Genomic DNA, 27,132 nt, shown 5'->3' with positions numbered 1-27,132 from the left:
GTTACTAGGCATTGCCCTGTTTTCCTACTTAAACCTTTTGGGAAAGGAAATGCAACAATAACGCTCTTGTCCTCATATCCCATCTTCATAGCCTGTCCTCATATCCTGTCCTCATATCCTATCTTATCCTTATATCTTGTCCTCATATCCCATCTTCATAGCCTGTCCTCATATCCTATCTTATCCTTATATTTTGTCCTCATATCCTGACCTCATATCCCATCCTTATATCATGTCCTCATATCCTGACCTTGTATCCCATCCTTATATACTGTCCTCATATCCTGTCCTTATATCCTATCTTATCTTATATCTTGTCCTCATATCCTGACTTCATATCCCAACCTTATATCCTGTCCTCATATCCTGACCTCGTATCCCATCTTTATCGGCTGTCCTCATATCCTGTCCTTATATCCTATCCCATCCTTATATACTGTCCTCATATCCTGACCTCATATCCCATCCTTATATCCTATCTTATCCTTATATCCTGTCCTCATATCCCATCTTTATAGCCTCTCCTCATATCCTGACCTCGTATCCCATCTTTATAGCCTCTCCTCATATCCCATCATTATATCTTATCTTATCCTTATATCCTGTCCTCATATCCTGACCTTATTTCCCATCTTTATAGCCTCTCCTCATATAATGTCCTTATATCCTGTCCTCATATCCCATCCTTATATCCTGACCTCGTATCCCTTCTTTATAATAACCTCTCCTCATATAATGTCCTTATATCCTATCTTATCCTTATATCCTTCCCTCATATCCTGACCTCATATGCCGTCCTTATAGCCTGTCCTCATATCCTGTTTTATATCGTGTCCTTATATCCTGACTTTGTATCCCGACCTCTTATCCCATTCTTATATCCCATTTTCATATCCCGTCCTCATATTCCTGTCTTCATATCCTGATCTCAGATCCCAACCCCATATGACATCATCATATCCTGATCCCCGCACTACTGGGTGATCTCAGCAGCCCGAGAATATTGTGACCAGGAGATGTACCAGAAGTCCCTTAGACTTGCATGAGACTTCCCCCCCGCAAAAGACAAAAAACAAACCATTGCATAAGGGGGTGGGTTATAATTGATTTAACTATACATATATTTCAGTTGACATATAAGTTACATGTTAGCATTAGGATTACTTGCAGTCCTATGAAAATATCAGGTTTACTGAGATGCTTTTAATGGCTTCTTCTGCCTGTTCAGTACCTGCGGTAATCATATCAGCCTGACCACTATGACCGAATGTCACACTGCACCTGGTTCATCAGTGTATCTCCCCCCCCCCACAAAATAGCTTCACCCTCATCCATTATCTGTGTCTGTTCAGCATCATTTAAATGAATTGGACTCAATTGCAATACCAGGCACAGCCCATAGATGGAAGTGGCACTATTTCTGAAAAATGTATTTTTGCTATCATACATTGCTTACTACATAGGATATCAGACCCGCAGCTCCAGTCCAGTACATCTAGATGTTGTGACCATATCTGGCTGTGAAGAGTAGCAAGATTATTACTTAGCTTTTCAAAAACGGAAATCCATAATCTTTTTTCACCACTATATTTATTCCTTTGTTTTCATTATCCTTGAATTATGGTACATTGGTACGGTATATACTTATACCACTGCGGCGGCTATGACTCACGCGCTGTGAATGGAGTTTTCTCCTCATCTTTATACTGTGAGCTACAGCTGGCTCTCTTCATCTTCCCGGCTCCCATCTATATACATGATGATAAGTAAAAGAAGAAAGAATAGTACATAAAGCAAGATAACAAGTGAATAAACCCCGGCAAAATAATCTTCTAATATATGAGCTGGTATGGATCCATAATACTGAGGAGGCCTGAGGAGAAAGCAATTGTTAATAGGCTATTATGTAGATCAGTGGTCCCCAATCCAGTCCTCAAGGCCCTCTATTGTTCTGCTTTCTTCCAGTTACTCCATTAGAATAAAACAGGTAAAAGTTCTAATTCTGAACTGTTGGTGGGCATAAAGGACTGAGTTGGGGACGCCTAATGTAGACTGGGACGTCTGATGTAGAGGGGGACGTCTGATGTAGATGGGGACGTCTGATGTAGATGGGGACGTCTGATGTAGATGGGGACGTCTGATGTAGATGGGGACGTCTGATGTAAATGGGGACGTCTGATGTAGATGGGGACGTCTGATGAAGATGGGGACGTCTGATGTAGATGGGGACGTCTGATGTAGATGGGGACGTCTTATGTAGTTGGGGATGCCTAATGTAGATGGGGACGTCTGATGTAGATGGGGACGTCTAATGTAGTTGGGGACGCCTAATGTAGATGGGGACATCTGATGTAGATGGGGACGTCTGATGTAGATGAGGACGTCTGATGTAGATGAGGACGTCTGATGTAGATGGGGACGTCTGATGTAGATGAGGAAGTCTGATGTAGATGGGGACATCTGATGTAGATGGGGACGTCTGATGTAGATGAGGAAGTCTGATGTAGATGGGGACATCTGATGTAGATGAGGACGTCTGATGTAGATGAGGACGTCTGATGTAGATGAGGACGTCTGATGTAGATGGGGACGTCTGACGTAGATGAGGAAGTCTGATGAAGATGAGGACGTCTGATGTAGATGGGGACATCTGATGTAGATGAGGACGTCTGATGTAGATGGGGACATCTGATGTAGATGAGGACGTCTGATGAAGATGAGGACGTCTCATGTAGATGGGGACGTCTGATATAGATGAGGACGTCTGATGTAGATGGGGACGTCTGATATAGATGAGGACGTCTGATGTAGATGGGGACGTCTGATGTAGATGAGGACGTCTGATGTAGATGAGGACGTCTGATGAAGATGACCCCATGTTGTCTGACAGGAAAGCCTAAACCTGCCCCATTTTGCCTTAGCAGTAGATAAGGCCCTCAAGGCCTTCATACACTTTAGTGAAAAGTTGGCTGAACCCACCTACTTTGGTGGGACCAGCCAACTGTCTAAAGTGTATGGGGGCCTACTGACTCTCCCTCAACATGTGAAAGAGAAGGATCAAGGATATGGATATCAACTGTCTAACCCTTTTGTAATTAGTGAGATAAACCTACAAAGCTGGGTTCACTTTATGGAATTTCCGATTGGAAATCTGTTTAGGAATGTCGGTCGGAAATTCCAGTGCAGCAGAATCCCATTGTTGGCAATGGAATTCTGCTGCACAGTGCACGCTATGGATTTTCAGTGGTGGACATTCTCCCGCTGACATTCCGCCACCAAAAGAATTAACTTGTTCACGTAGCCTGAAAAAAATGCCACACCCTGTTACAGGCTGTTTTATTTTTTTTTTAAACTTCCACTGACCCAAAAAACGCCAAATCCTGTACAGTGGAGCCATAGTAACCAGATTTTTATTTTTTAAAAGACCTCTTAAAAATGAGAGCTGAAACCACATTGGTTGTTATGGGCAAGTTTTTATTTATTTATTTAAACTACCCCTTAGTGTTTTATATTTCCCTATTGATTTACAGCTAAGATCTGGACACATAGTTTCCACTTTTTTTTTTTTCCTGGCAGTTTTTGGAATACAGCCACTGCAGTTTTTGATCCAAAGTCAGAAGTGGATCCATAAGGGAGGAGAAGTGTAAGTCCTTCCTTTATATGCCCTATTCCTTATGAATACACTTCTGGCTTTGGCTCAAAAACTGCAGTGGCAGTATTCCAAAAACTGCCAGAAAAAAAAACTAGTGGAAACTTCGCCTTAGGGAGAATTAATTAACTGGCATGGAACTGCAAAACTGTGTGCGCAGTGTGTTTTTATTTTGTGCATTGACTTGCGCTGAAATTATGTTCTAATTTGACACTATTTCCTGATGTCTGCGCTGACTTCGCCATTATTTTTGTTGTGTGCTACCAGAAGAAATGGTCAGCAGGTGCATTGGTTGGTGCGCTGAATTTATCACTCGTGTAAGAATTATAGTTGCACAAATGTTTGTGTAAATGTACTCCAGTGACTGGTGTAGGAATGTGTGAGCTTTTGTTTACATTTTTCGCCTTACATTTTGCACAGCAACTGGTAAAACCCCACACTTATGCCATGTGTAAACCACCCTTAGTCGCAGTAGTCTGATTTTCCGTCACAGAATCCATTTCAATAACCAGACAAAAAGTAAACGCTGCATGTGGTGTTTTTTTTGTCCGGTTATAATCCCGTAAAACGCCGGACACTAGCACAGAATCCAGCAGGCTTCATTGAAGTTTAAAGTCCATCGGGAAGATTTATTAAAACCTGTGCAGAGGAAAAGTTGCCCAGGTGCCCATAGCAACCAATCAGATCGCTTCTTTCATTTTTAACAAGGCCTCTGCAAAATGAAAGCAGCGATCTGATTGGTTGCTATGGGCAACTTTTCCTCTGCACAGGTTTTGATATATCTTCCCAATGGGTTTGTTTGGCTCTTTTGGCATCCTTCATGGAGTGGACTAGTCGGCTCTGTTTTCCATTCCTAAGCACACTATGTGACTGACCCTCCGATACAGGTGTGAACAATGGTTAAATATGATAGTAGCCCATTAAGTCCATGCCTCTGTGGTAATGACTCCCATCTACTGCAGATCACAAGCCCTTGAGAATTATAATGTCTAAGGTGTCGATGGATTAATTATTCTCTTGGAGGTATCAAACTTTGTGGCCCCAAATTCATCAAATGCAGCAATGGAAATCTGATATAAGGGTACATTCACAGGAGCGGATCCCCAGCGCGTATTACGCTATGGATCCACTGCTGAAGGACCGCTGTATGCTGCCTTTACAGGTGCCTGCTCTGAGCCGCTACAAGCAGACACACTGAAGCGATGTGCGAGTCGCTGCGCATGCGCGGTGTATTCACACACATGACGACCGCTCCCCCTGCTCTATGAGCTAGGCCGAGAGCTGCCATGATGTGCGAGTATGGACCACATGCACACGACAACTCGCACATCGCAGTGTCTGTGTCGGAGCAGGCACCTATAAAGGCAGCATACAGCTGTCCTTCAGCGGCGGATCCACAGCGTAATATGCGCTGGGAATCCGCTCGTGTAAACGTACCCTTAGGCTGGGTTTACACATTGTAGTTTTTTTATTGTTAGATTGAATTGCCTTTTTATCTGATTGCCAACTGCACCAAATCTGCAGCGTAAAAGTCCTCAGGAATACCGGGACACAAGAGGATAAGAAAGAGGCACCTTGATGTTAGTGCTGGGCGGTATACCGGTATGAATCGGATACCGTTTTTTTTTTTCTCCCACGGTATGGATTTTTGCCCATACCGCTATACCGGTCGGGCCCCTCCCCCACCCTCCGAGTCAATAAAAAAAATTAAACTTACCCGTAATGGGGGTGGTCCGGGCCATCCATCCTTCCTGTAGTGTCCGGCGGCATTCCGGGTGGAGGGTGAACTGGTCCGGGCTGTCCTTGTTCTCGGGGGGTCCTCTTATCCACTCTGGGAAGGCTCCGGCCTAGTATGCTGCATAGACGCCGCTACGCCGTGACGTCAGGTGCGTCGCTGCGCACGTACATCACTGCGCAGCGTCGTCTATGCAGCGTTACTAGGCCGGAGCCTGCCCGGAGTGGAGAAGAGGACCCCCGGAGAAGAAGGACAGCCCGGATTGGTTCACCCTCCACCTGGAATGCCGCCGGACACTACAGGAAGGATGGATTGCCCGGACCACCCTCCCTGAACGGTCCCTGCAGCAACTGGGAAGGCGAGTCAGGGTTCTGGGATGGACAGGGGTCTGTATAATATACTATACCTACAGTAGGCCCTCCAGCTGTTGCAAAACTACAACTCCCAGCATGCCGTTGGCTGTCCGGGCATGCTGGGAGTAGTAGTTTTGCAACAGCTGGAGGCACCCCTAGTTGGGAAACACTGACCTATACTATACACTACTATATAGTCCAACATGCTGGGAGTTGTAGTTTTGCAACAGCTGGAGGCTGTAGGGTTGTTTGTTACATCTATTTAAAAGGGTACTCCACTGCCCCAGTGTTCAGATGATTTAGTTCCAAAAGCCCATTTAGTTCCGCTACGCCACCTCAATGCAAGTCTCAATGTAAAAAATAAATAAATACTGTGATACCGTGATACTTTAGAAAAATACCGTGATACTCATTTTTGGTCATATCGCCCAGCACTACTTGATGTAGAGTGTTTTATTATTTTGCTCCCCTATTAGACCCTATTTTTTTTTTTATTTAAGTCTGAGAACCCCTTTAACAAGCAAAAAATAAATAAAAAAGAGAAAAACAACCCTAGAAGAACCGTGTGCGAACCCAGCCTTAGAAGATCAGAAAGAGAATAACTAATGCTGTGTATTCATATCGCATATATACGTATAAAATTATAGGATGATGTATGAAATTTAAGACATAAAACTCTCCCACCTGTCAAAATAAAACCTAATGTTCTTTTTCCCTAAGCCCCGGGCTGACAAAAGCCTATATAAAGCATTCTTTTTTATTCTCTCCTGCCTTCTGCCAGCCTAGGCTCTCCTGCTGCGGCGCTGATCCATGTGCATTGCTAGACCAGGAGACTCCCAGGGGCTCCTCTTGTTTAACGGCATGAAACCTATAGCACCTGCTGCTGGATTCCTGTACGTCTCTGGTACACGGGGAGAGCAGCGCGTTTCAGCCCATTCCCAGAGGTGGAAGGTGTATAAATAGTGCAGACATAGAGTCTGTCCCTGTTTGACATCCCTCCTGAGACAGCAGCAAACAAAGGCTTGGCACAGCATGAGGTGGCACAGCAATTGGCCCAGCTGGGCAATTACATGTAAACTACACAAACAACATGGCCCCCTTGTCAGACAACAATTAGATGTTACGTTGTTTTCGGCAACAACAGCCACATTTAAGCTATCACCAAGTCCTCTTCTCTAGAAGCAATGAATGTTTCCTTGCTCCTGTTGCACTGGACTCCTGCTTCTGCACAATAGTTTTTACGCCAACATGGTTGAAATATCGGAGGTAGTGATGAGCGCCATTGCCCATATTCAAATCTGCGATATTTCGCGAATATATAGACGAATATTCTTCCTATATTCGCGAATTTCACGTATTCGTTATATTTGCATATTCGCATATTCGAGGGAGAAAACAGTGAGGGGGTGGGCAACTTTACTATGGGTTGGTAGGGATGTTGTTGATAACCTCTGACAAGTGTATTTGCATCATTCTAATTGGCCCACAAGTGAAAAGAAGGAATATACGAATATTCACGTATGCGAATATTCACATATGCGGGAAAAAAAAAATATTTGCAATTTGGAATATATAGCGTATATATATTCGCGACATTCGCAAATTCTCGAATTTGCGATATTTGTGATAAAAATTTGAAATGCGAATATTCGCGCCCCAACACTAATCGGAGGCACCAAACAATCAGATTTCTGGATAGCTGGACTAATATTATTCCCCTTTTATAGAGCTATAAAGTATCTCTCCTAGGATTAATGGTGAAGAAGGTGTCAAGCTACACAGACATAGTTTGGGAAGGGTTGGACAGAGATGGACCTAAATAGATGTGGTGAGGATAGGTGGTATAGATGTATTTAACATGCATATCAAAGGAACACAGTGAGGTGTGACCCTAGAAAGGTAGGGTGTGATGGTGTCTTCTTTCACTTACACGTAAAGCAGCCTATACCTTGCCATACATATAAAGATTAAAGGGGTACTCTGCTGCCCCAGCGTGCAGAACATTTAGTTTCAAATGCTGGGTGCAGGCTGCGCGGGTTGTGACGTCTTGGCTATGCCCCCTCAATGCAAGTCTATGGGTGGGGGCGTGGCGGCCGCCACGCCCCCTCCTATTAACTTGCATTAAGGAGACGTGACTGTGACATCACGACTCCTGCAGCCCGCACCCAGCGCTCGGAACTAAATGTTTTGAACGGTGGGGCAGCGGTGTACCCCTTTAACCCCTTAAGGACCAGGCCATTTTACACCTTAAGGACCGGAGCGTTTTTTGCAATTCTGACCACTGTCACATTAAAAATTAATAACTCTGGAATGCTTTTAGTTATCATTCTGATTCCGAGACTGTTTTTTCGTGACATATTCTACTTTAACTTAGTGGTAAAATTTTATGGTAACTTGCATCCTTTCTTGGTGAAAAATCCCCAAATTTTATAAAAAAATGAAAATTTTGCATTTTTCTAACTTTGAAGCTCTCTGCTTGTAAGGAAAATGGATATTCAAAATAATTTTTTTTTGGGTTCACATATACAATATGTCTACTTTATGTTTGCATCATAAAATGTATGAGTTTTTACTTTTGGAAGACACCAGAGGGCTTCAAAGTTCAGCAGCAATTTTTAAATTTTTCACAAAATTTTCAAACACTATTTTTCAGGGACCAGTTCAGTTTTGAAGTGGATTTGAAGGGTCTTCATATTAGAAATACCCCATAAAAGACCCCATTATAAAATCTACCCCCCCCCCCCCCAAAGTATTCAAAATGACATTCAGTAAGTGTATTAACCCTTTAGGTGTTTCACAGGAATAGCAGCAAAGTGAAGGAGAAAATTCAAAATCTTCATTTTTTACACTCGCATGTTCTTGTAGACCCAATTTTTGAATTTTTGCAAGGGGTAAAAAGGAGAAAATTTTAACTTTTATTTGAAACCCAATTTCTCTCGAGTAAGCACATACCTCATATGTCTATGTAAATTGTTCAGCGGGCGCAGTAGAGGGCTCAGAAGGGAAGGAGCGACAAATGGTTTTTGGGGGGCATGCCGCATTTAGGAAGCCCCTATGGTGCCAGGACAGCAAAAAAAAAACACATGGCATACCATTTTGGAAACTAGACCCCTCAGGGAACGTAACAAGGGGTAAAGTGAACCTTAATACCCCACAGGTGATTCACGACTTTTGCATATGTAAAAAAAATATATATATTTTTTACCTAAAATGCTTGGTTTCCCAAAAATTTTACATTTTTAAAAAGGGTAATAGCAGAAAATACCCCCCAAAATTTGAAGCCCAATTTCTCCCGATACAGAAAACACCTCGCATGGGGGTGAAAAGTGCTCTGCTGGCGCACTACAGGTCTCAGAAGAGGAGGAGTCACATTTGGCTTTTTGAAAGCAAATTTTGCTCTGGGGGCATGCCGCATTTAGGAAGCCCTATGGTGCCAGAACAGCAAAAAAAAAAACACATGGCATACCATTTTGGAAACTAGACCCCTCGGGGAACATAACAAGGGGTAATGTGAACCTTAATACCCTACAGGTGTTTCACGACTTTTGCATATGTAAAAAAAAAATATTTTTTTTTTCCCTAAAATGCTTGGTTTCCCAAAAATTTTACAATTTTAAAAAGGGTAATAGCAGAAAATACCCCCCAAAATTTTAAGCCTAATTTCTCTCGATTCAGAAAACACCCCATATGGGGGTGAAAAGTGCTCTGCTGGCGCACTACAGGTCTCAGAAGAGAAGGAGTCACATTTGGCTTTTTGAAAGCAAATTTTGCTCTGGGGGCATGCCGCATTTAGGAAGCCCCTATGGTGCCAGGACAGCAAAAAAAAAACCACATGGCATACCATTTTGGAAACTAGACCCCTCGGGGAACGTAACAAGGGGTAATTTGAGCCTTAATACCCTACAGGTGTTTCACAACTTTTGCATATGTAAAAAAAAATATTTTTTTAACCTAAAATGCTTGTTTTCCCAAAAATTTTACATTTTAAAAAAGGGTAATAGCAGAAAATACCCCCCAAAATTTGTTAGGCAATTTCTCCCGAGTACGGCGATACCCCATATGTGGCCCTAAACTGTTGCCTTGAAATACGACAGGGCTCCAAAGTGAGAGCGCCATGCGCATTTGAGGCCTAAATTAGAGACTTGCATAGGGGTGGACATAAGGGTATTCTACGCCAGTGATTCCCAAACAGGGTGCCTCCAGCTGTTGTAAAACTCCCAGCATGCCTAGACAGTCAACGGCTATCTGGCAATACTGCGAGTAGTTGTTTTGCAACAGCTGGAGGCTCCGTTTTGGAAACAGTGGCGTACCAGACGTTTTTCATTTTTATTGGGGAGGGGAGGGGGGTTGTATAGGGGTATGTGTATATGTAGTGTTTTTTACTTTTTATTTTATTTTTTGTTAGTGTAGTGTAGTGTTTTTAGGGTACAGTCGCACGGGCGGGGGGTTCACAGTAGTTTCTCGCTGGCAGTTTGAGCTGCGGCAGAAAATTTGACGCAGCTCAAACTTGCAGCCGGATACTTACTGTAATCCTCCGCCCATGTGAGTGTACCCTGTACGTTCACATTGGGGGGGGGGGGGGGACATCCAGCTGTTGCAAAACTACAACTCCCAGCATGTACGGTCTATCAGTGCATGCTGGGAGTTGTAGTTTTGCAACCGCTGGAGGCTCCGTTTTGGAAACAGTGGCATACCAGACGTTTTTCATTTTTATTGGGGAGGGGGGCTGTGTAGGGATATGTGTATACGTAGTGTTTTTTACTTTTTATTTTATTGTGTGTTAGTGTAGTGTAGTGTTTTTAGGGTACAGTCGCACGGGCGGGGGGTTCACAGTAGTTTCTCGCTGGTAGTTTGAGCTGCGGCAGAAATTTTGCCGCACCTCAAACTTGCAGCCGGATACTTACTGTAATCCTCCGCCCATGTGAGTGTACCCTGTACATTCACATTGGGGGGGGGGGGGGGGGACATCCAGCTGTTGCAAAACTACAACTCCCAGCATGTACGGTCTATCAGTGCATGCTGGGAGTTGTAGTTTTGCAACAGCTGGAGGCACACTGGTTGTGAAACACCGAGTTTGGTAACAAACTCAGTGTTTTGCAACCAGTGTGCCTTCAGCTGTTGCAAAAGCTACAACCCCCAGCATGTACGGACAGCGGAAGGGCATGCTGGGTCTTGTAGTTATGCAACAGCTGGAGGCATACTACTTTGGCTGGGGATGCTGGGGATTGTAGTTATGCAACAGCTGGAGACACACTGGTTTGCTACTTAACTCAGTGTGCCTTCAGCTGTTGCAAAACTACAACTCCCAGCAGTCACCGACAGCCAACGGGCATGCTGGGAGTTGTAGTTATGCAACCACCAGATGCACCACTACAACTCCCAGCATGCACTTTAGCTGATTGTGCAAGCTGGGAGTTGTAGTTATACAACAGCTGAAGGTACACTTTTCCATAGAAAAAATGTGCCTCCAGCTGTTGCAAAACTACAAGTCCCAGCATGCCCATAAGGGAATGCTGGGAGTTGTGGTGGTCTGCCTCCTGCTGTTGCATAACTACAGCTCCCAGCATGCCCTTTTTGCATGCTTGGAGCTGTTGCTGAGCAACAGCAGGAGGCTGTCACTCACCTCCAACGATCCTCGCCGCACAGGTCAGTCCCTCGTCGTCGCCGCCGCCGTCGCTGCTCTTGGGGCCCCGATCCCAACAGGGACGCCGGGGATCGGGGTCCCCAGCACCCGGGGTGCACGTCCCGCACCCGCTCACGTCCTCCGGAAGAGGGGCGGAGCGGGTTGCGGGAGTGACACCCGCAGCAGGCGCCCTGATTGGTCGGCCGGTAATCCGGCCGACGAATCAGGGCGATCGTGAGGTGGCACCAGTGCCACCTCACCCCTGCTGGCTATGGCTGTTCGGGGCCGTCTCTGACAGCCCCGATCAGCCAATAATTCCGGGTCACCGGAGACCAGATTGACCCGGAATCCGCCGCAGATCGCTGGACTGAATTGTCCAGCGATCTGCGGCCATCGCCGACATGGGGGGTCATCATGACCCCCCTGGGCGATATGCCCCAATGCCTGCTGAACGATTTCAGCAGGCATCGGGCACCGGCTCCGCTCCAGATGGTTGCGGGGGGCCGGTAAAACACATGATGTTCTCATACGTCATGTGTCCTTAAGGACTCGGAAATGGAGACGTATGAGAACGTCATGTGTCCTTAACCCCTTAAGGACCAGGCCATTTTATACCTTAAGGACCGGAGCGTTTTTTGCAATTCTGACCACTGTCACTTTAAACATTAATAACTCTGGAATGCTTTTAGTTATCATTCTGATTCCGAGAATGTTTTTTCGTGACATATTCTACTTTAATTTAGTGGTAAAATTTTATGGTAAATTGCATCCTTTCTTGGTGAAAAATCCCAAAATTTGATGAAAAAAATGAAAATTTTGCATTTTTCTAACTTTGAAGCTCTCTGCTTGTAAGGAAAATGGATATTCAAATTATATTTTTTTTGGGTTCACATATACAATATGTCTACTTTATGTTTGCATCATAAAATTTATGAGTTTTTACTTTTGGAAGACACCAGAGGGCTTCAAAGTTCAGTAGCAATTTTGAAATTTTTCACAAAATTTTCAAACTCACTATTTTTCAGGGACCAGTTCAGTTTTGAAGTGGATTTGAAGGGTCTTCATATTAGAAATACCCCATAAAAGACCCCATTATAAAAACTACACCCCCTAAAGTATTCAAAAAAACATTCAGTAAGTGTATTAACCCTTTAGGTGTTTCACAGGAATAGCAGCAAAGTGAAGGAGAAAATTCAAAATCTTCATTTTTTACACTCGCATGTTCTTGTAGACCCAATTTTTGAATTTTTGCAAGGGATAAAAAGGAGAAAATTTTTACTTGTATTTGAAACCCAATTTCTCTCGAGTAAGCACATACCTCATATGTCTATGTTAATTGTTCGGCGGGCGCAGTAGAGGGCTCAGAAGGGAAGGAGCGACAAATGGTTTTTGGGGGGCATGCCGCATTTAGGAAGCCCCTATGGTGTCAGGACAGCAAAAAAAAACACATGGCATACCATTTTGGAAACTAGACCCCTCAGGGAACGTAACAAGGGGTAAAGTGAACCTTAATACCCTACAGGTGATTCACGACTTTTGCATATGTAAAAAAAATATATATTTTTTTTACCTAAAATGCTTGGTTTCCCAAAAATTTTACATTTTTAAAAAGGGTAATAGCAGAAAATACCCCCCAAAATTTGAAGCCCAATTTCTCCCGATACAGAAAACACCTCGCATGGGGGTGAAAAGTGCTCTGCTGGCGCACTACAGGTCTCAGAAGAGAAGGAGTCACATTTGGCTTTTTGAAAGCAAATTTTGCTCTGGGGGCATGCCGCATTTAGGAAGCCCCTATGGTGCCAGAACAGCAAAAAAAAAAAACACATGGCATACCATTTTGGAAACTAGACCCCTCGGGGAACGTAACAAGGGGTAACGTGAACCTTAATGCCCTACAGGTGTTTCACGACTTTTGCATATGTAAAAAAAAAAAAAACTTTTTACCTAAAATGCTTGTTTTCCCAAAATGTTTACATTTTTAAAAAGGGTAATAGCGGAAAATACCCCCCAAAATTTGAAGCCCAATTTCTCCCGATTCAGAAAACACCCCATATGGGGGTGAAAAGTGCTCTACTGGCGCACTACAGGTTTCAGAAGAGAAGGAGTAACATTTGGCTTTTTGAAAGCAAATTTTGCTCTGGGGGCATGCCGCATTTAGGAAGCCCCTATGGTGCCAGAACAGCAAAAAAAAAAACACATGGCATACCATTTTGGAAACTAGACCCCTCGGGGAACGTAACAAGGGGTAATGTGAACCTTAATACCCTACAGGTGTTTCACGACTTTTGCATATGTAAAAAAATATATATTTTTTTTACCTAAAATGCTTGGTTTCCCAAAATTTTTAAAATTTTAAAAATGGTAATAGCAGAAAATACCCCCCAAAATTTGAAGCCCAATTTCTCCCGATTCAGAAAACACCCCATATGGGTGTGAAAAGTGCTCTGCTGGCGCACTACAGGTCTCAGAAGAGAAGGAGTCACATTTGGCTTTTTGAAAGCGAATTTTGCTCTGGGGGCATGCCGCATTTAGGAAGCCCCTATGGTGCCAGGACAGCAAAAAAAAAAACACATGGCATACCATTTTGGAAACTAGACCCCTCGGGGAACGTAACAAGGGGTAATTTGAACCTTAATACCCTACAGGTGTTTCACGACTTTTGCATATGTAAAAAAATATATATTTTTTTTACCTAAAATGCTTGTTTTCCCAAAAATTTTACATTTTTTAAAAGGGTAATAGCAGAAAATACCCCCCAAAATTTGAAGCCCAATTTCTCCCGAGTACGGCGATACCCCATATGTGACCCTAAACTGTTGCCTTGAAATACGACAGGGCTCCAAAGTGAGAGCGCCATGCGCATTTGAGGCCTAAATTAGGGACTTGCATAGGGGTGGACATAGGGGTATTCTACGCCAGTGATTCCCAAACAGGGTGCCTCCAGCTGTTGTAAAACTCCCAGAATGCCTGGACAGTCAACGGCTATCTGGCAATACTGGGAGTAGTTGTTTTGCAACAGCTGGAGGCTCCGTTTTGGAAACAGTGGCGTACCAGACGTTTTTCATTTTTATTGGGGAGGGGAGGGGGGTTGTATAGGGGTATGTGTATATGTAGTGTTTTTTACTTTTTATTTTATTGTGTGTTAGTGTAGTGTAGTGTTTTTAGGGTACAGTCGCACGGGCGGGGGTTCACAGTAGTTTCTCGCTGGCAGTTTGAGCTACGGCAGAAAATTTGACGCAGCTCAAACTTGCAGCCGGATACTTACTGTAATCCTCCGCCCATGTGAGTGTACCCTGTACGTTCACATTGGGGGGGGGGGAAATCCAGCTGTTGCAAAACTACAACTCCCAGCATGTACGGTCTCAGTGCATGCTGGGAGTTGTAGTTTTGCAACCGCTGGAGGCTCCGTTTTAGAAACAGTGGCGTACCAGACGTTTTTCATTTTTATTGGGGAGGGGAGGGGGGCTGTGTAGGGGTATGTGTATATGTAGTGTTTTTTACTTTTTATTTTATTTTGTGGTAGTGTAGTGTAGTGTTTTTAGGGTACAGTCACACGGGCGGGGGGTTCACAGTAGTTTCTCGCTGGCAGTTTGAGCTGCGGCAGAAATTTTGCCGCACCTCAAACTTGCAGCCGGATACTTACTGTAATCCTCCGCCCATGTGAGTGTACCCTGTACGTTCACATTGGGGGGGGGGGGGGGGGGGAACATCCAGCTGTTGCAAAACTACAACTCCCAGCATGTACGGTCTATCAGTGCATGCTGGGAGTTGTAGTTTTGCAACAGCTGGAGGCACACTGGTTGTGAAACACCGAGTTTGGTAACAAACTCAGTGTTTTGCAACCAGTGTGCCTTCAGCTGTTGCAAAAGCTACAACCCCCAGCATGTACGGACAGCGGAAGGGCATGCTGGGTGTTGTAGTTATGCAACAGCTGGAGGCATACTACTTCTGCTGGGGATTGTAGTTATGCAACAGCTGGAGACACACTGGTTTGCTACTTAACTCAGTGTGCCTTCAGCTGTTGCAAAACTACAACTCTCAGCAGTCACCGACAGCCAACGGGCATGCTGGGAGTTGTAGTTATGCAACCACCAGATGCACCACTACAACTCCCAGCATGCACTTTAGCTGATTGTGCAAGCTGGGAGTTGTAGTTACACAACAGCTGAAGGTACACTTTTCCATAGAAAGAATGTGCCTCCAGCTGTTGCAAAACTACAGCTCCCAGCATGCCCTTTTTGCATGCTGGGAGCTGTTGCTAAGCAACAGCAGGAGGCTGTCACTCACCTCCAACGATCCTCGCTGCACCAGGTCAGTCCCTCGTCGTCTCCGCCGCCGCCGCTGCTCCTGGGGCCCCGATCCCAACAGGGGCGCCGGGGATCGGGGTCCCCAGCACCCGGGGTGCACGTCCCGCACCCGCTCACGTCCTCCGGAAGAGGGGTGGAGCGGGTTGCGGGAGTGACACCCGCAGCAGGCGCCCTGATTGGTCGGCCGGCCGACGAATCAGGGCGATCGTGAGGTGGCACCAGTGCCACCTCACCCCTGCTTGCTCTGGCTGTTCGGGGCCGTCTCTGACGGCCCCGATCAGCCAATAATTCCGGGTCATCGGGTCACTGGAGACCCGATTGACCCGGAATCCGCCGCAGATCGCTGGACTGAATTGTCCAGCGATCTGCGGCCATCGCCGACATGGGGGGTCATAATGACCCCCCTGGGCGTTATGCCCCGATGCCTGCTGAACGATTTCAGCAGGCATCGGGGACCGGCTCCGCTCCAGATGGTTGCGGGGGGCCGGTAAAACACATGACGTTCTCATACGTCATGTGTCCTTAAGGACTCGGAAATGGAGACGTATGAGAACGTCATGTGTCCTTAAGGGGTTAAGGGGTTAAAGGGGTATTCCAGGCCAAAACTTTTTTTTTATTTATCAACTGGCTCCGGAAAGTTAAACAGATTTGTAAATTACTTCTATTAAAAAATCTTAATCCTTCCAATAGTTATTAGCTTCTGAAGTTGAGTTGTTGTTTCCTGTCTAACTGCTCTCTGATGACTCACGTCCCGGGAGCTGTGCAGTTCCTATGGGGATATTCTCCCATCATGCACAGCTCCCGGGACGTGACATCATCATTGAGCAGTTAGACAGAAAACTTCAGAAGCTAATAACTATTGGAAGGATTAAGATTTTTTAATAGAAGTAATTTACAAATCTGTTTAACTTTTCGGAGCCAGTTAATATATATATATATATATATATATATATATATATATATATATATAAAAAGGTTTTGCCTGGATAACCCCATTAACAATATTGTATGTGTATGGAGAACCATCCAGCTCTACCTGATGGCAGATGGTATTGGGCATGCAGAATTTTTACATGCTGGACCCTTTATTCCTGTGTGAGAGAAGCCACTGCTGAATAAATCTGGCCTTTGCATATTCCACTTTCCCCATGGAAATAGGCATGCATGCTCAGCTAAGCCAATTTTGCATGGTTTTGGTGAGTCAGTAGAAAAAAGCTGCCAGCATGTATAAGGATTTTCTAGTGAAAACATATTGGTGACATATCCTGAGGCTAAGACTAGAGATGAGCGAATTGAAGCTGACGAACCCAAATTCATCACGAATTTCAGGAAATATTTGATTCACAACAAATGCGAATATCGCCGTGATTCTATCACGCAAATCGCTTCATTAAACTCCATTTACTGCGGTCCAGGCTCCAGGGCATCTAAAATGGCGGATCCACATGTCAGTACATGGGGCAAGGAACGATGGGAAGGCGGGAAGGGAAGTAAGCGGGATGACCCTGAATAACATGCAGGATGCAGCCTATCAGCAGCCAGTCACCCCTGTGATGTCACAGCCCTATATAATCGGCAGCCATATTCTGGCTCCTCACTTCATTACAATACACTGCAGAAGGATAATAGGACGCAGAGCCTGTGTGTGTTACAGCAGAGAAAAGCGCAGTCCAGCAGCGTTTAACATCCTCCTAGTCACATCAGCATTGTTTTAAACACTGAAAAGGATTTTTACTGCAGCTGCAGGCATTAACCTTCCAGTCACTTTCTTCAGCATAGTATTACAGAGAGGGGCAGAGAGCTGTGTGTTGCTTCAAATTCATAAACCTCAAAAAGCTGCCTCAACTTCATAAACCTTAGCAGAGGAGGCAGGAATAATTTTTCTGTGCAATTCAGTGTCTTTGTTCCAAAAAAATTCATCAGCTAGTTATTCAGTACTAGTCTGTAGATGGTATAATACTCAGCAGTCCATTTAGTACACAGCTTTTTTTTGGCTGCATCACTGCTGTGTACTGCTGGTGATTTACAAAAATAAGTTTTTTTAAGGGTACTGTAGCGCACTTTTTTGCCCTCATCAGTGCATATCGCATACGTACATCTAAGTAGTGTACTATTTTGTGCCTGTTAATCTGTCAAGGGCCTACATACTGTGAAAGGACAGACAAAAGTAATCACCGGCTGGTGTTTTACAAAAATACTGAGTTTTTAGGTGTACTGTAGCGCATTTTTCTGCCCTCATAAGTGTATACCACATACCTACATCTAAGTAGTGTACTATTTTAACCTGTTTATCTGTCAAGGGCCTAGATACTAAGAAAGTCCAGGCAAAAGTACTCACCAGCTGGTGGCGTACTCAGATACTTTTTTAAGTGTACTGTAGTGCATTTTTCTGCCCTCATAAGTGCATACCACATACCTACATCTAAGTAGTGTACTATTTTAACCTTTTTATCTGTCAAGGGCCTAGATACTAAGAAAGTCCAGGAAAAAGTACTCACTTGCTGCTGTTCTAGACAAATACTGTTTTAAGCGTAGTGAAGCGTATTGTACTCCCCTCATTTACGCAATAAGTATGTCAAGCAGAGTAGTGCCAGGAAGTGCACAGTGGAGTGGCAGAGGCCTAAATTCATCAGGTGCAGGCAGAGGTCGCAGCAGAGTAGGGGTGTGTGGCAGCCGGAGTAGCATTGAGAGGTCTGAGCTCCCGTTGTCAGCAAGCAGTCGTGTCGCGAACAGCAACCCAGCAGCCGTGATTGATCGGTTCACTCGGTCATCTACTTCATCCCAAGTGAGGTTCACTCAGTCATCCACTTCATCCCAAGTGACATCCGACACCCCCAGTCAACAGTTGGTGGGTTCCTCAGAGTTGGCATGGCCCTCATGCTGCTGCTGCAACCTCCAGGCTCTGTCATTGTGCTGCTCTACGGTCTCCTCATGCTAATGCTGCCACCTCCAGGCTCTGTCATTGTGCCCCTCTATGGTCTCCTCATGCTGATGCTGGCACCTCCAGGCTCTCTAATTGTGCTGCTCTATGGTCTCCTCATGCTGATGCTACCACCTCCAGACTCTCTTATTTTGCTGCCATGGATACTGCAAAACATAATTAAGGTGCTTGTCCCCAGTTTAAGAAATTCCTTGCATTAGGGTCACTTTCAGGTCTCCTGATGCCACCTGCAGGCTGTGCCATTCAGCCACTTTATGGTAAACTCATGCTTCAGCCGCCTCCAGGCTGTGCCATTCAGACACTATATGGTCTCCTCATGCTTCATCCACCTCCAGGTTGTGCTATGCAGACACTATATGGTCTCCCTATGCTGCCACAAACTCCAGGCAGTCATTCAGCCACTATGTGGTCTCCTCATACTGATGCCACATCCAGGCTCTGTCATTGTGTTGCCATGTGACTCCTTGTTAGATTTGGTCCTTTGTACCCACACGCCGGGGCCCGAGACACTAAAACTTGGGAGTTAATAGTTCAATTTCAAAATCCTCAATTTCAATTAATAAATCTTAAATTTCACTGGTCTCCTCATGCTTTTGCCAACTCCAGCCTGTGCCATTCAGACACTATATGGTCTCCTCATGCTTCAGCCACCTCCAGGCTGTGTCATTCAGCCACTATATGGTCTCCATATATTGACTGTGTATTGTAGGAAACATGTGGGTATCCTTGAGTTACTCTCCCAGCATTATTGCCATGTTGATACCAGACCAGTAATAAAAGGAATATTGCCAAGGACTAGCAGAAACAGGGAACTGTGGATACTGACCACCAGCTGTTGGAATTGACTGACTATCCCAGGTGGTAGATTTACCATTTTTAAGTTCCTCAGTTCCAGTAGGCTTTAATTGGGTAATCTGCCCCTAGACATCTTATCCCCTATCCAAAGGTGCTTCAGAATGCCTCTGTCATTACTGCACAGAGAAAACTCGCTCCGTGCGTAATGACGGGCAATACAGGGGCCGGAGCATCGTGATGTCACGGCTCCGCCCCCTTGTGACGTCACGGTCTGCCCCCTCCATACAAGTCTATGGGAGGGGGCGTGGCGACCATCACACCCCCTCCCATAGACTTGCATTAAGGGGGTGGGCCGTGACGGCACAAGGGGGCGGAGCCATGACATCACGATGCTCCGGCCCCTGTATTGCCCATCATTACGCATGGAGCGAGTTTGCTCTGTGCAGTAATGACAGAGGGCTGCTTCAGCCGAGATCCCGGGGGTCCAGAGCGACTGTGATTCTACAGTTGCAGAATTAAGTTGTATCATGTTTTCCTGTTCTTCCGATGAGCTAATGTCACTGGAACACACAATACTCATATTGTCATCTAATGAAGGATCTTTTACTTTAGAGAACGTATGTATCATTTTATTGTTTGGAATGTCAGGTGGTATTCTGACAATTTCTGATTATAAAGGAATTTTGGAATCTGGGACACAGGTAAAAATAAGTATTTTTGAAGAGTAGCTCCCACCATCCTATTTTTTTTCTGTCCCTGCCTATTGCCAATCTATCCCTACCCCCCTCCCTGCTTCTAATTTTTCTTTTTATTATATTAAAAATAACTTTTTGTCTGCCTGGTAGTGTGCTCACTACCAGGCAGACTTCCCCAGCAGGCACCACGTCACTGATGCCTGCTGGGGACAACACTTTCGCCCTTAGTTTATCTACACAGGGTGCCTCCAGCTATTTCACCACTACAACTCCCAGCTTGCCCTGACATCTATTGGCTGTCAGGGCATGCTGGGAGTTGTAGTATTGAAACAGCTGGAGGCACTCTGTGTAGATAAACTATAAGTTAGTGCCATGCGGCGCTACGGCGCTAGCCCTTCCCTCCGTCAAACCCCCATACCCCGTTCCCTCCATCACCCAGTTCCCTCCATCACAAACCCCCCCCTACCCGCCCGCATATCCCGTTCCCTCCATCACAAACCCCCCGCCCCGAATACCCCGTTCCCTCCGTTCTGATATTCTGATACCTGCAGAGTCCGGCAGCGGGCGTGCAGGAACAGCGGCGGCGACGACATGTGCGGGAGGAGTGGTCTTCCAGCCAGTGGTTGGGGAGCCAATGCGCTCGCTCCCGCCTGTCTGATTGACAGGCAGGGAGCGAGAGCAGCCTAAATGAAAAAGGACTGATTGCCAGGCCAAAATCAGTCCTTTTTCAGGCATGACGTCATGCCAGGCTGCAGCCGGCCACTAGGAGGGTGACCCCTAGTGGCCGGTTTTTAAACGTAAATTTCACCCTGATAATCCAAAAAATATATAATGACAATATATTAGAGATATGTTGTCGTAGATAAGTACTACAACATATCAAAAAATAAAGTTGGTGACAGTGCCCATTTAAGCATACTGTAGCACAATTTTCTGCCCTCATAAGTGCATACCACATACCTACATCTAAGTAGTGTACTATTTTGTACCTGTTAATCTCTCAAGGGTCTATATACTGTGAAAGGACAGCCAATAGTACACACCTGCTGCTGTTCTATACAAATACTGTTTTAAGCGTAGTGAAGTGTATTGTACTCCCCTCATATACGCAATAAGTATGTCAGGCAGAGCAGTGAAATTTCAATTTGAAAATCCTTAATTTCAATTTCAAAATCTTAAATTTAAATTTAAAAATCATACATTTCAATGGACTCCTCATGCTGCTGCCAACTCTAGGCTGTACCATTCAGACACTATATGGTCTCCTCATGCTTCAGCCAACTCCAGGCTGTGTCTTTCAGGCAATATGTGGTTTACTGATGCTGCTGGGCCTGGGTCTGAGAATAAAAATGTTGTTATGGTAGCACTAGCTACCCAAAATCTTCAGTTTAAATTTCAGACTTCATCTTTTAATCTTAGGGATTGCAAAGCCCTAGTGTCTACTCATGCTGCTGCCAACTCCAGGCTGTGCCATTCAGACACTATATGTTCTCCTCATGCTTCAGCCAACTCCAGGCTGTGTCATTCAGTCAATATATGGTTTAATGATGCTGCTGGGCCTGAGCCTTGACCTAAAATTTTTTATGGTAGCACTAGCTCATCTCTAGCTAGGACATTGATATCTGATCAGCTGTTGAGCAGTACACAGTGAACAGAGCTTAAAGAAGATGGCCCCATACATTGAGTAGTGGCCCTGCTGGGTTACTGCAGACAAGCTTCCTTTTATTATAATGTTAGCTGAGCTGCGGTAACCCAGCGCAGCCACTACACAGTATACAGAGCCATCTGCTTTCAGCTCCATAAATTGTGTAATGCGGGTGATGCAGCTTTGGCAAACAGCTGATCTGTCAGCAGGCTGACAATCAGATATTAAAGCCTGACAATATATTTTCACTGGAAAACCCCTTTAAAGGGGTACTCCGCCCCTAGACATCTTATCGGCTGCGACACCCCAGACATGCGGTGCACGGTGCAAACTTTGCTCCGTGCCAGGTGACTTGCGATGCAGGGCGAAGGTTTGTGATGTCACGGTCACGCCCTGTTCGTGACATCATGGCCACTCCCCTAGGCTTGTATTGAGGGGGCGTGGCTGTGATGTCACGAGCGGGGCGTGACCGTGATGTCACGAGCCTCCAGCACTGCACCCGACGCTCTAAACGAACGCAGGGTGCAACAGGGAGATCGTGGGGGTCTCCAGCGGCGGCCCCCCCCCCCCCCCCCCCGTGATTAGACATCTTATCCCCTATCTTTTGGATATGGAATAAGATGTCTGGGGGCGGAGTACCCCTTTAAGACTGCTGGTTGATTTGTGGAGCAAGAGGAAATATTTAAATGGAGTCTCTTAAGGCCCAAAGGATCCAATATGAACAGTATTTACACATTAGGGAACATTAATTTATATATTTACCTAATAGGATTTTTGGACTGAGTTACAATTGAACCTGGTTATCTCCATAGCCGGGACACCCAGGAAACCAGGCAGAAGGTCTAGGACACATACCCCTGGTGACCAGACCAAATGGCTTCATTGTTCTCCAGAGTAACATTTATGGTACTGGGCTTCAAAAAAATAATGGGAAGATTAATAAATTGAGATTAATAAATTGATTCAATTTTGTTGTGCATGTCATGCTGCATTTACAGAAAGAATTGCTCTGAACATTTGGTAGTTATAACTAGGGATCGACCGATTATCGGTTTGGCCGATATTATCGGCCGATAATCACGATTTTGGGCATTATCGGTATCAGCAATTACCTTGCCGATAAGCCGATAATGCTCCGCACCACACTGCAACCGCCCCCCCCCGACCCGCCGCACCGCGACCGCCCCCTGACCTGCCGCACCGCGTCGCACCCCCCACCGCACCGCCCCATTGCCTCCCCCATTCCCGGTTTTATTATTACCTGTTCCCGGGGCCCACGCTACTACTGGCTCCTGCTGCGTCCTGCGTTACGCTGTGTGCAATGACGAGTGACGTGACGTGCGTGACGTCACCGTCAGTGCGCACAGTGACAGCTCAGGAGGAAGCCACCGGAGCCAGATGTAGAGTGGACCCTGGGCCCAGGTAATTATGAAACCGGGGATGGGGGAGGCAATGGGGCCGGGGCAGTGGGGGGTGCGACGCTTGGTAGGGGGCGCGGAGCAGTGCGGCTGTGGGGGGAGCGGTGCGGGGGTGGCGGTGATAGGACTCAGGACCCCCGGACAGGCAGGGGGAGAGTAGCGGGTGGCGGCAGCAGTCTATGGCACCGTAAAAGCCACTGCAGTGCATTGATTTAAAGCGCCCGCTTTAAATCAATGATCTGCAGCGGTGTCGCGGGGGGATAAATAGCCGATAACTTATACCGGAATATCAGTATAAGTTATCGGCTATCGGCCCTAACCTCCACCGATTATTGGTATCGGCCCTAAAAAAACAATATCGGTCGATCCCTAGTTATAACAGTATTATCATGATCAATGAGGACACTTTATAGTGGGATCTGTGCAGCTTGTCTTAAAGGGGTACTCCAATGGAAAACAAATATTTTCAAATCAACTGGTGTGGGAAAGTTATAAAGACTTATAAATTACTTCTTTTACTATTTAGAAGTCTTAATCCTTCCAGTACTTATCAGCTGCTGTATCCTCCACAGGAATGTGCTCTCTGCTTACACCTCTGTCCGTATCAAGAACTGTCCAGAGCAGGAGAGGTTTGCTGTGGGGATTTGCTTGTACTTTGGACAGTTCCTGACACGGATAGAGGTGTCATCAGAGAGCACTGTGGCCAGACTGAAAATAACTACACAACTTCCTCTGTAGTATACAGCAGCTGATAAATACTAGAAGGATTAAGATTTTTAAATAGATGTAATTTACAAATCTGTTTAACTTTCTGGCACCAGTTGATTAGAATTTTTTTTTTCCCCACCGGAGTACCCTTTTAAGGAATTGGTAACCATTCATGTTACAGAGATTACAATAGTGTCAAGTTCAGGGCTGCACTGTGCAAAAGATACACACATAATGTAAATGTGTCAATCCTGTATTTAGAAAGGCAAGGGGCCAAATGTCTGGCACAAGTTACCAATATAAGGAAACATTTTTAAGGGTTCTTTTTAGTTTTTCTGGATAAATAACAGATTTGCATGCATCATATTAAGAAATTACAGTACCAATTAATTTATGTCTGTTTATTCTTATAGGCATCTTCATCTATAGCAACCCTAAATCCAATATCATCCTGCAAAAGGCCTCCACAAGAAATAGATCAGCTATGGCATATTTTCTAAGAGTGGGAATCCTTCTGGTGGCATCTATACTTGGATCAGCTGCCTCAGAATTACCAGACAATGCAAGCTGCACATCATCGGAGGTTGCTGAATGTCAACCAGGAATCATGCTCCCAGTCTGGAGGCCTAACAATCCATCAACAGGAGACAAAGCTGCCCGGGCTGTGGTTTACTTTGTAGCAATGCTTTACCTCTTCCTGGGCGTTTCTATCATTGCTGACCGCTTCATGGCTTCAATTGAGGTCATCACATCGCAAGAGAAGGAGATCACATTGACCAAACCAAATGGAGAAACCAGCGTCGCAACAGTGCGCATATGGAATGAGACAGTTTCCAATCTGACATTGATGGCATTAGGTTCTTCTGCTCCAGAGATCCTCCTGTCTGTTATTGAGGTGTGTGGTCACAACTTTCAGGCAGGTGAGCTAGGGCCAGGAACCATTGTGGGTTCTGCTGCTTTTAACATGTTTGTGATTATTGCCATTTGTGTCTATGTCATTCCCAATGGTGAGTCACGGAAGATCAAGCATCCAAGAGTATTTTTTGTCACAGCCACCTGGAGTATCTTTGCTTACATATGGTTGTACCTCATTCTTGCTGTTATCTCTCCAGGACGTGTCCAGGTCTGGGAGGCGTTGATTACTCTCTTATTTTTTCCAGCCTGTGTGCTCTTTGCATGGGTAGCAGACAAGCGTCTCCTCTTTTACAAATATGTTTACAAGAGGTACCGAGCAGATAAGCGCAGAGGTATCATCATTGAGACTGAGGGGGAGTTCCCCAAAAGCATAGAAATGGATGGCAAGTTGGGGGCATGTGCAGGAGTTCCAGGAGAAACTAAAGAACCTGGAGTGCAAGACAGTGAGGCAGCAGCTGCTGAGGCCAAGGAACTTGACGAAAGCCGTAAAGAGGTCATACGCATCTTAAAGGAATTGAAGCAGAAGTATCCAGAACGTGAGTTGGACCAACTGGTAGAAATGGCAAATTACTATGCATTGCTGCACCAACAGAAGAGCAGAGCCTTCTATCGTATCCAGGCCACGCGCATGATGATTGGTGCAGGCAATGTGTTGAAGAAGCATGCAGCTGAGCACAGCAAGAAGCCAGTCAATCTTCAGGAAGTGACTTCTGAGGCTGGGGAGGAGAACACTAGCAAGATCTTTTTCCAACCTTGCAACTACCAATGTCTGGAAAATTGTGGATTTGTGACACTCAACATTGTTTGCCAAGGAGGTGATGGTACGAGCACATTCTATGTGGACTACAAGACAGAGGACGGCTCTGCCAATGCGGGCTCTGACTATGAATATAGTGAAGGAACACTGATTTTCAAACCGGGTGAGACCCAAAAAGAGATTAAGATTGGTATCATTGATGATGACATTTTTGAGGAAGATGAGCATTTCTTTGTACGGCTCATGAACTTAAGTGTGGGTGATGCAGAAGGAATGTTTGAACCAGATGGAGAAGGACGTCCCAAAGCACGTCTGGTCTCCCCACTTATTGCTACTGTGACCATATTGGACGATGACCATGCTGGAATATTTACTTTTGAGGAGAAACTAGTTCACGTTAGTGAAAGTGTTGGAGTTCTGGAGGTAAAGGTGATTCGAAACTCTGGGGCAAGAGGAACTGTTGTCATACCATATCGGACAGTAGAAGGTACTGCACGGGGAGGAGGCATTGACTTTGAAGATACCTACGGAGAGCTGGAGTTCCAGAATGACGAAACAGTGTAAGTAGAAAAAATACTATCTACTGTTACAATCTGGGGGTATGGAAAGCCATTGGCTACCTTGATGAACCCTATAGTAACTATCATGGAGAATACAGTTAATGTGTTGCAAGCTATGATGAAACTGCAGCTTCCAGTCTGGGACTGTCAGGGCATGCTGAGGGTTGTTCTGTCACCACAGCTGAAGAGCTAAAGCTACTATAAGGTTAAAATATGTGGTACTGCTGTCAGGGGCTGAAACGAAAGAGTACTAAATTGGCCCATCTTTACTTGTCAGCTCTTGCTTGCATTTAGTAATCATCCAATGAGCCCTGCACAAGAGCCATATTAGTCCCTTTATTGAATGAAAGGGGCCCACCAAAATTTGTGGGAGCCACTGTGTGGGCCCGAATGGGGCTAGTAATCATTACAATGGAAAAGTAATCAATATCCAAAACACAATTGAAAGAAAGGGAGCACCATTGTGAAAGTTTTGCCACACATCAATTTAATTGAGCATAAATCAAGTATAATATATTTTAAAGGAAAAGCATAGCAGACTCTATAATGCATTACTGTCCATTAATCACATGTGCTTCATTCTCTTTAACCACTTAAAGGAAAACTGTCACATGTTTTGTCCTGCACTATCCACAGGTACCTGTGGATAGTGCGGGAGACGCTGAACAATTTGAGTCCTACCTTGCCTGGATCCGCTGCGCCGTTTGCCCATTACAGGTCTTTTTCTGTGTATTAAAATTAGCACTTAACTGGCAAAGGCGGGGTTACTGCCTTCAACTGCCACTGTGTTGTAACCGCCGCCCTGCCCGCAGCACCGCCCGGCTAATGAATATTCATATATTGCCTTACTATGTTGTCTCATATCGGCCGAGTCTCAAACTGCCTACACCCTTACTTCAGCGCGGCTCGGGACGAATGAAGCAGCGCTGAAGACCGCTTCCGGGTGTTGTGAGAAATCCCGCACATGTGCAGTAGCGTCCGGGACTCGGCCGATATGAGACAACATAGTAAGGCAATATATGATATTCATT

The 27,132-nt window shown here is 45.3% G+C and overlaps 1 protein-coding gene and 1 long non-coding RNA gene across 3 annotated transcripts in view; one reads left to right on the top strand and one right to left on the bottom strand.

Annotated features, from left to right (window-relative positions):
• SLC8A2 (solute carrier family 8 member A2) overlaps window positions 1-27,132 on the top strand; it is a 176,904-nt gene that overhangs the window by 33,967 nt on the left and 115,805 nt on the right. For both annotated transcript variants that reach the window (XM_056541530.1, XM_056541529.1), the window contains exon 2: window positions 24,283-26,101. In XM_056541530.1, the coding sequence (XP_056397505.1) occupies window positions 24,354-26,101 (1,748 nt within the window). In that variant the 5' untranslated portion in view covers window positions 24,283-24,353. The remainder of the gene's footprint in view (window positions 1-24,282; window positions 26,102-27,132) is intronic.
• Window positions 1,586-27,034, bottom strand: LOC130292069 (uncharacterized). Its single transcript, XR_008848073.1, has 3 exons — window positions 26,783-27,034; window positions 22,506-22,657; window positions 1,586-1,748 (listed from the first exon to the last, which is right to left on the bottom strand). It is a non-coding gene; the product is annotated as an uncharacterized LOC130292069 (long non-coding RNA).

This window comes from Hyla sarda, chromosome 9, assembly GCF_029499605.1.
Source record: "Hyla sarda isolate aHylSar1 chromosome 9, aHylSar1.hap1, whole genome shotgun sequence".
Lineage (NCBI taxonomy): Eukaryota > Metazoa > Chordata > Amphibia > Anura > Hylidae > Hyla > Hyla sarda.
This window is presented reverse-complemented; position numbering and strand designations above follow the sequence as displayed.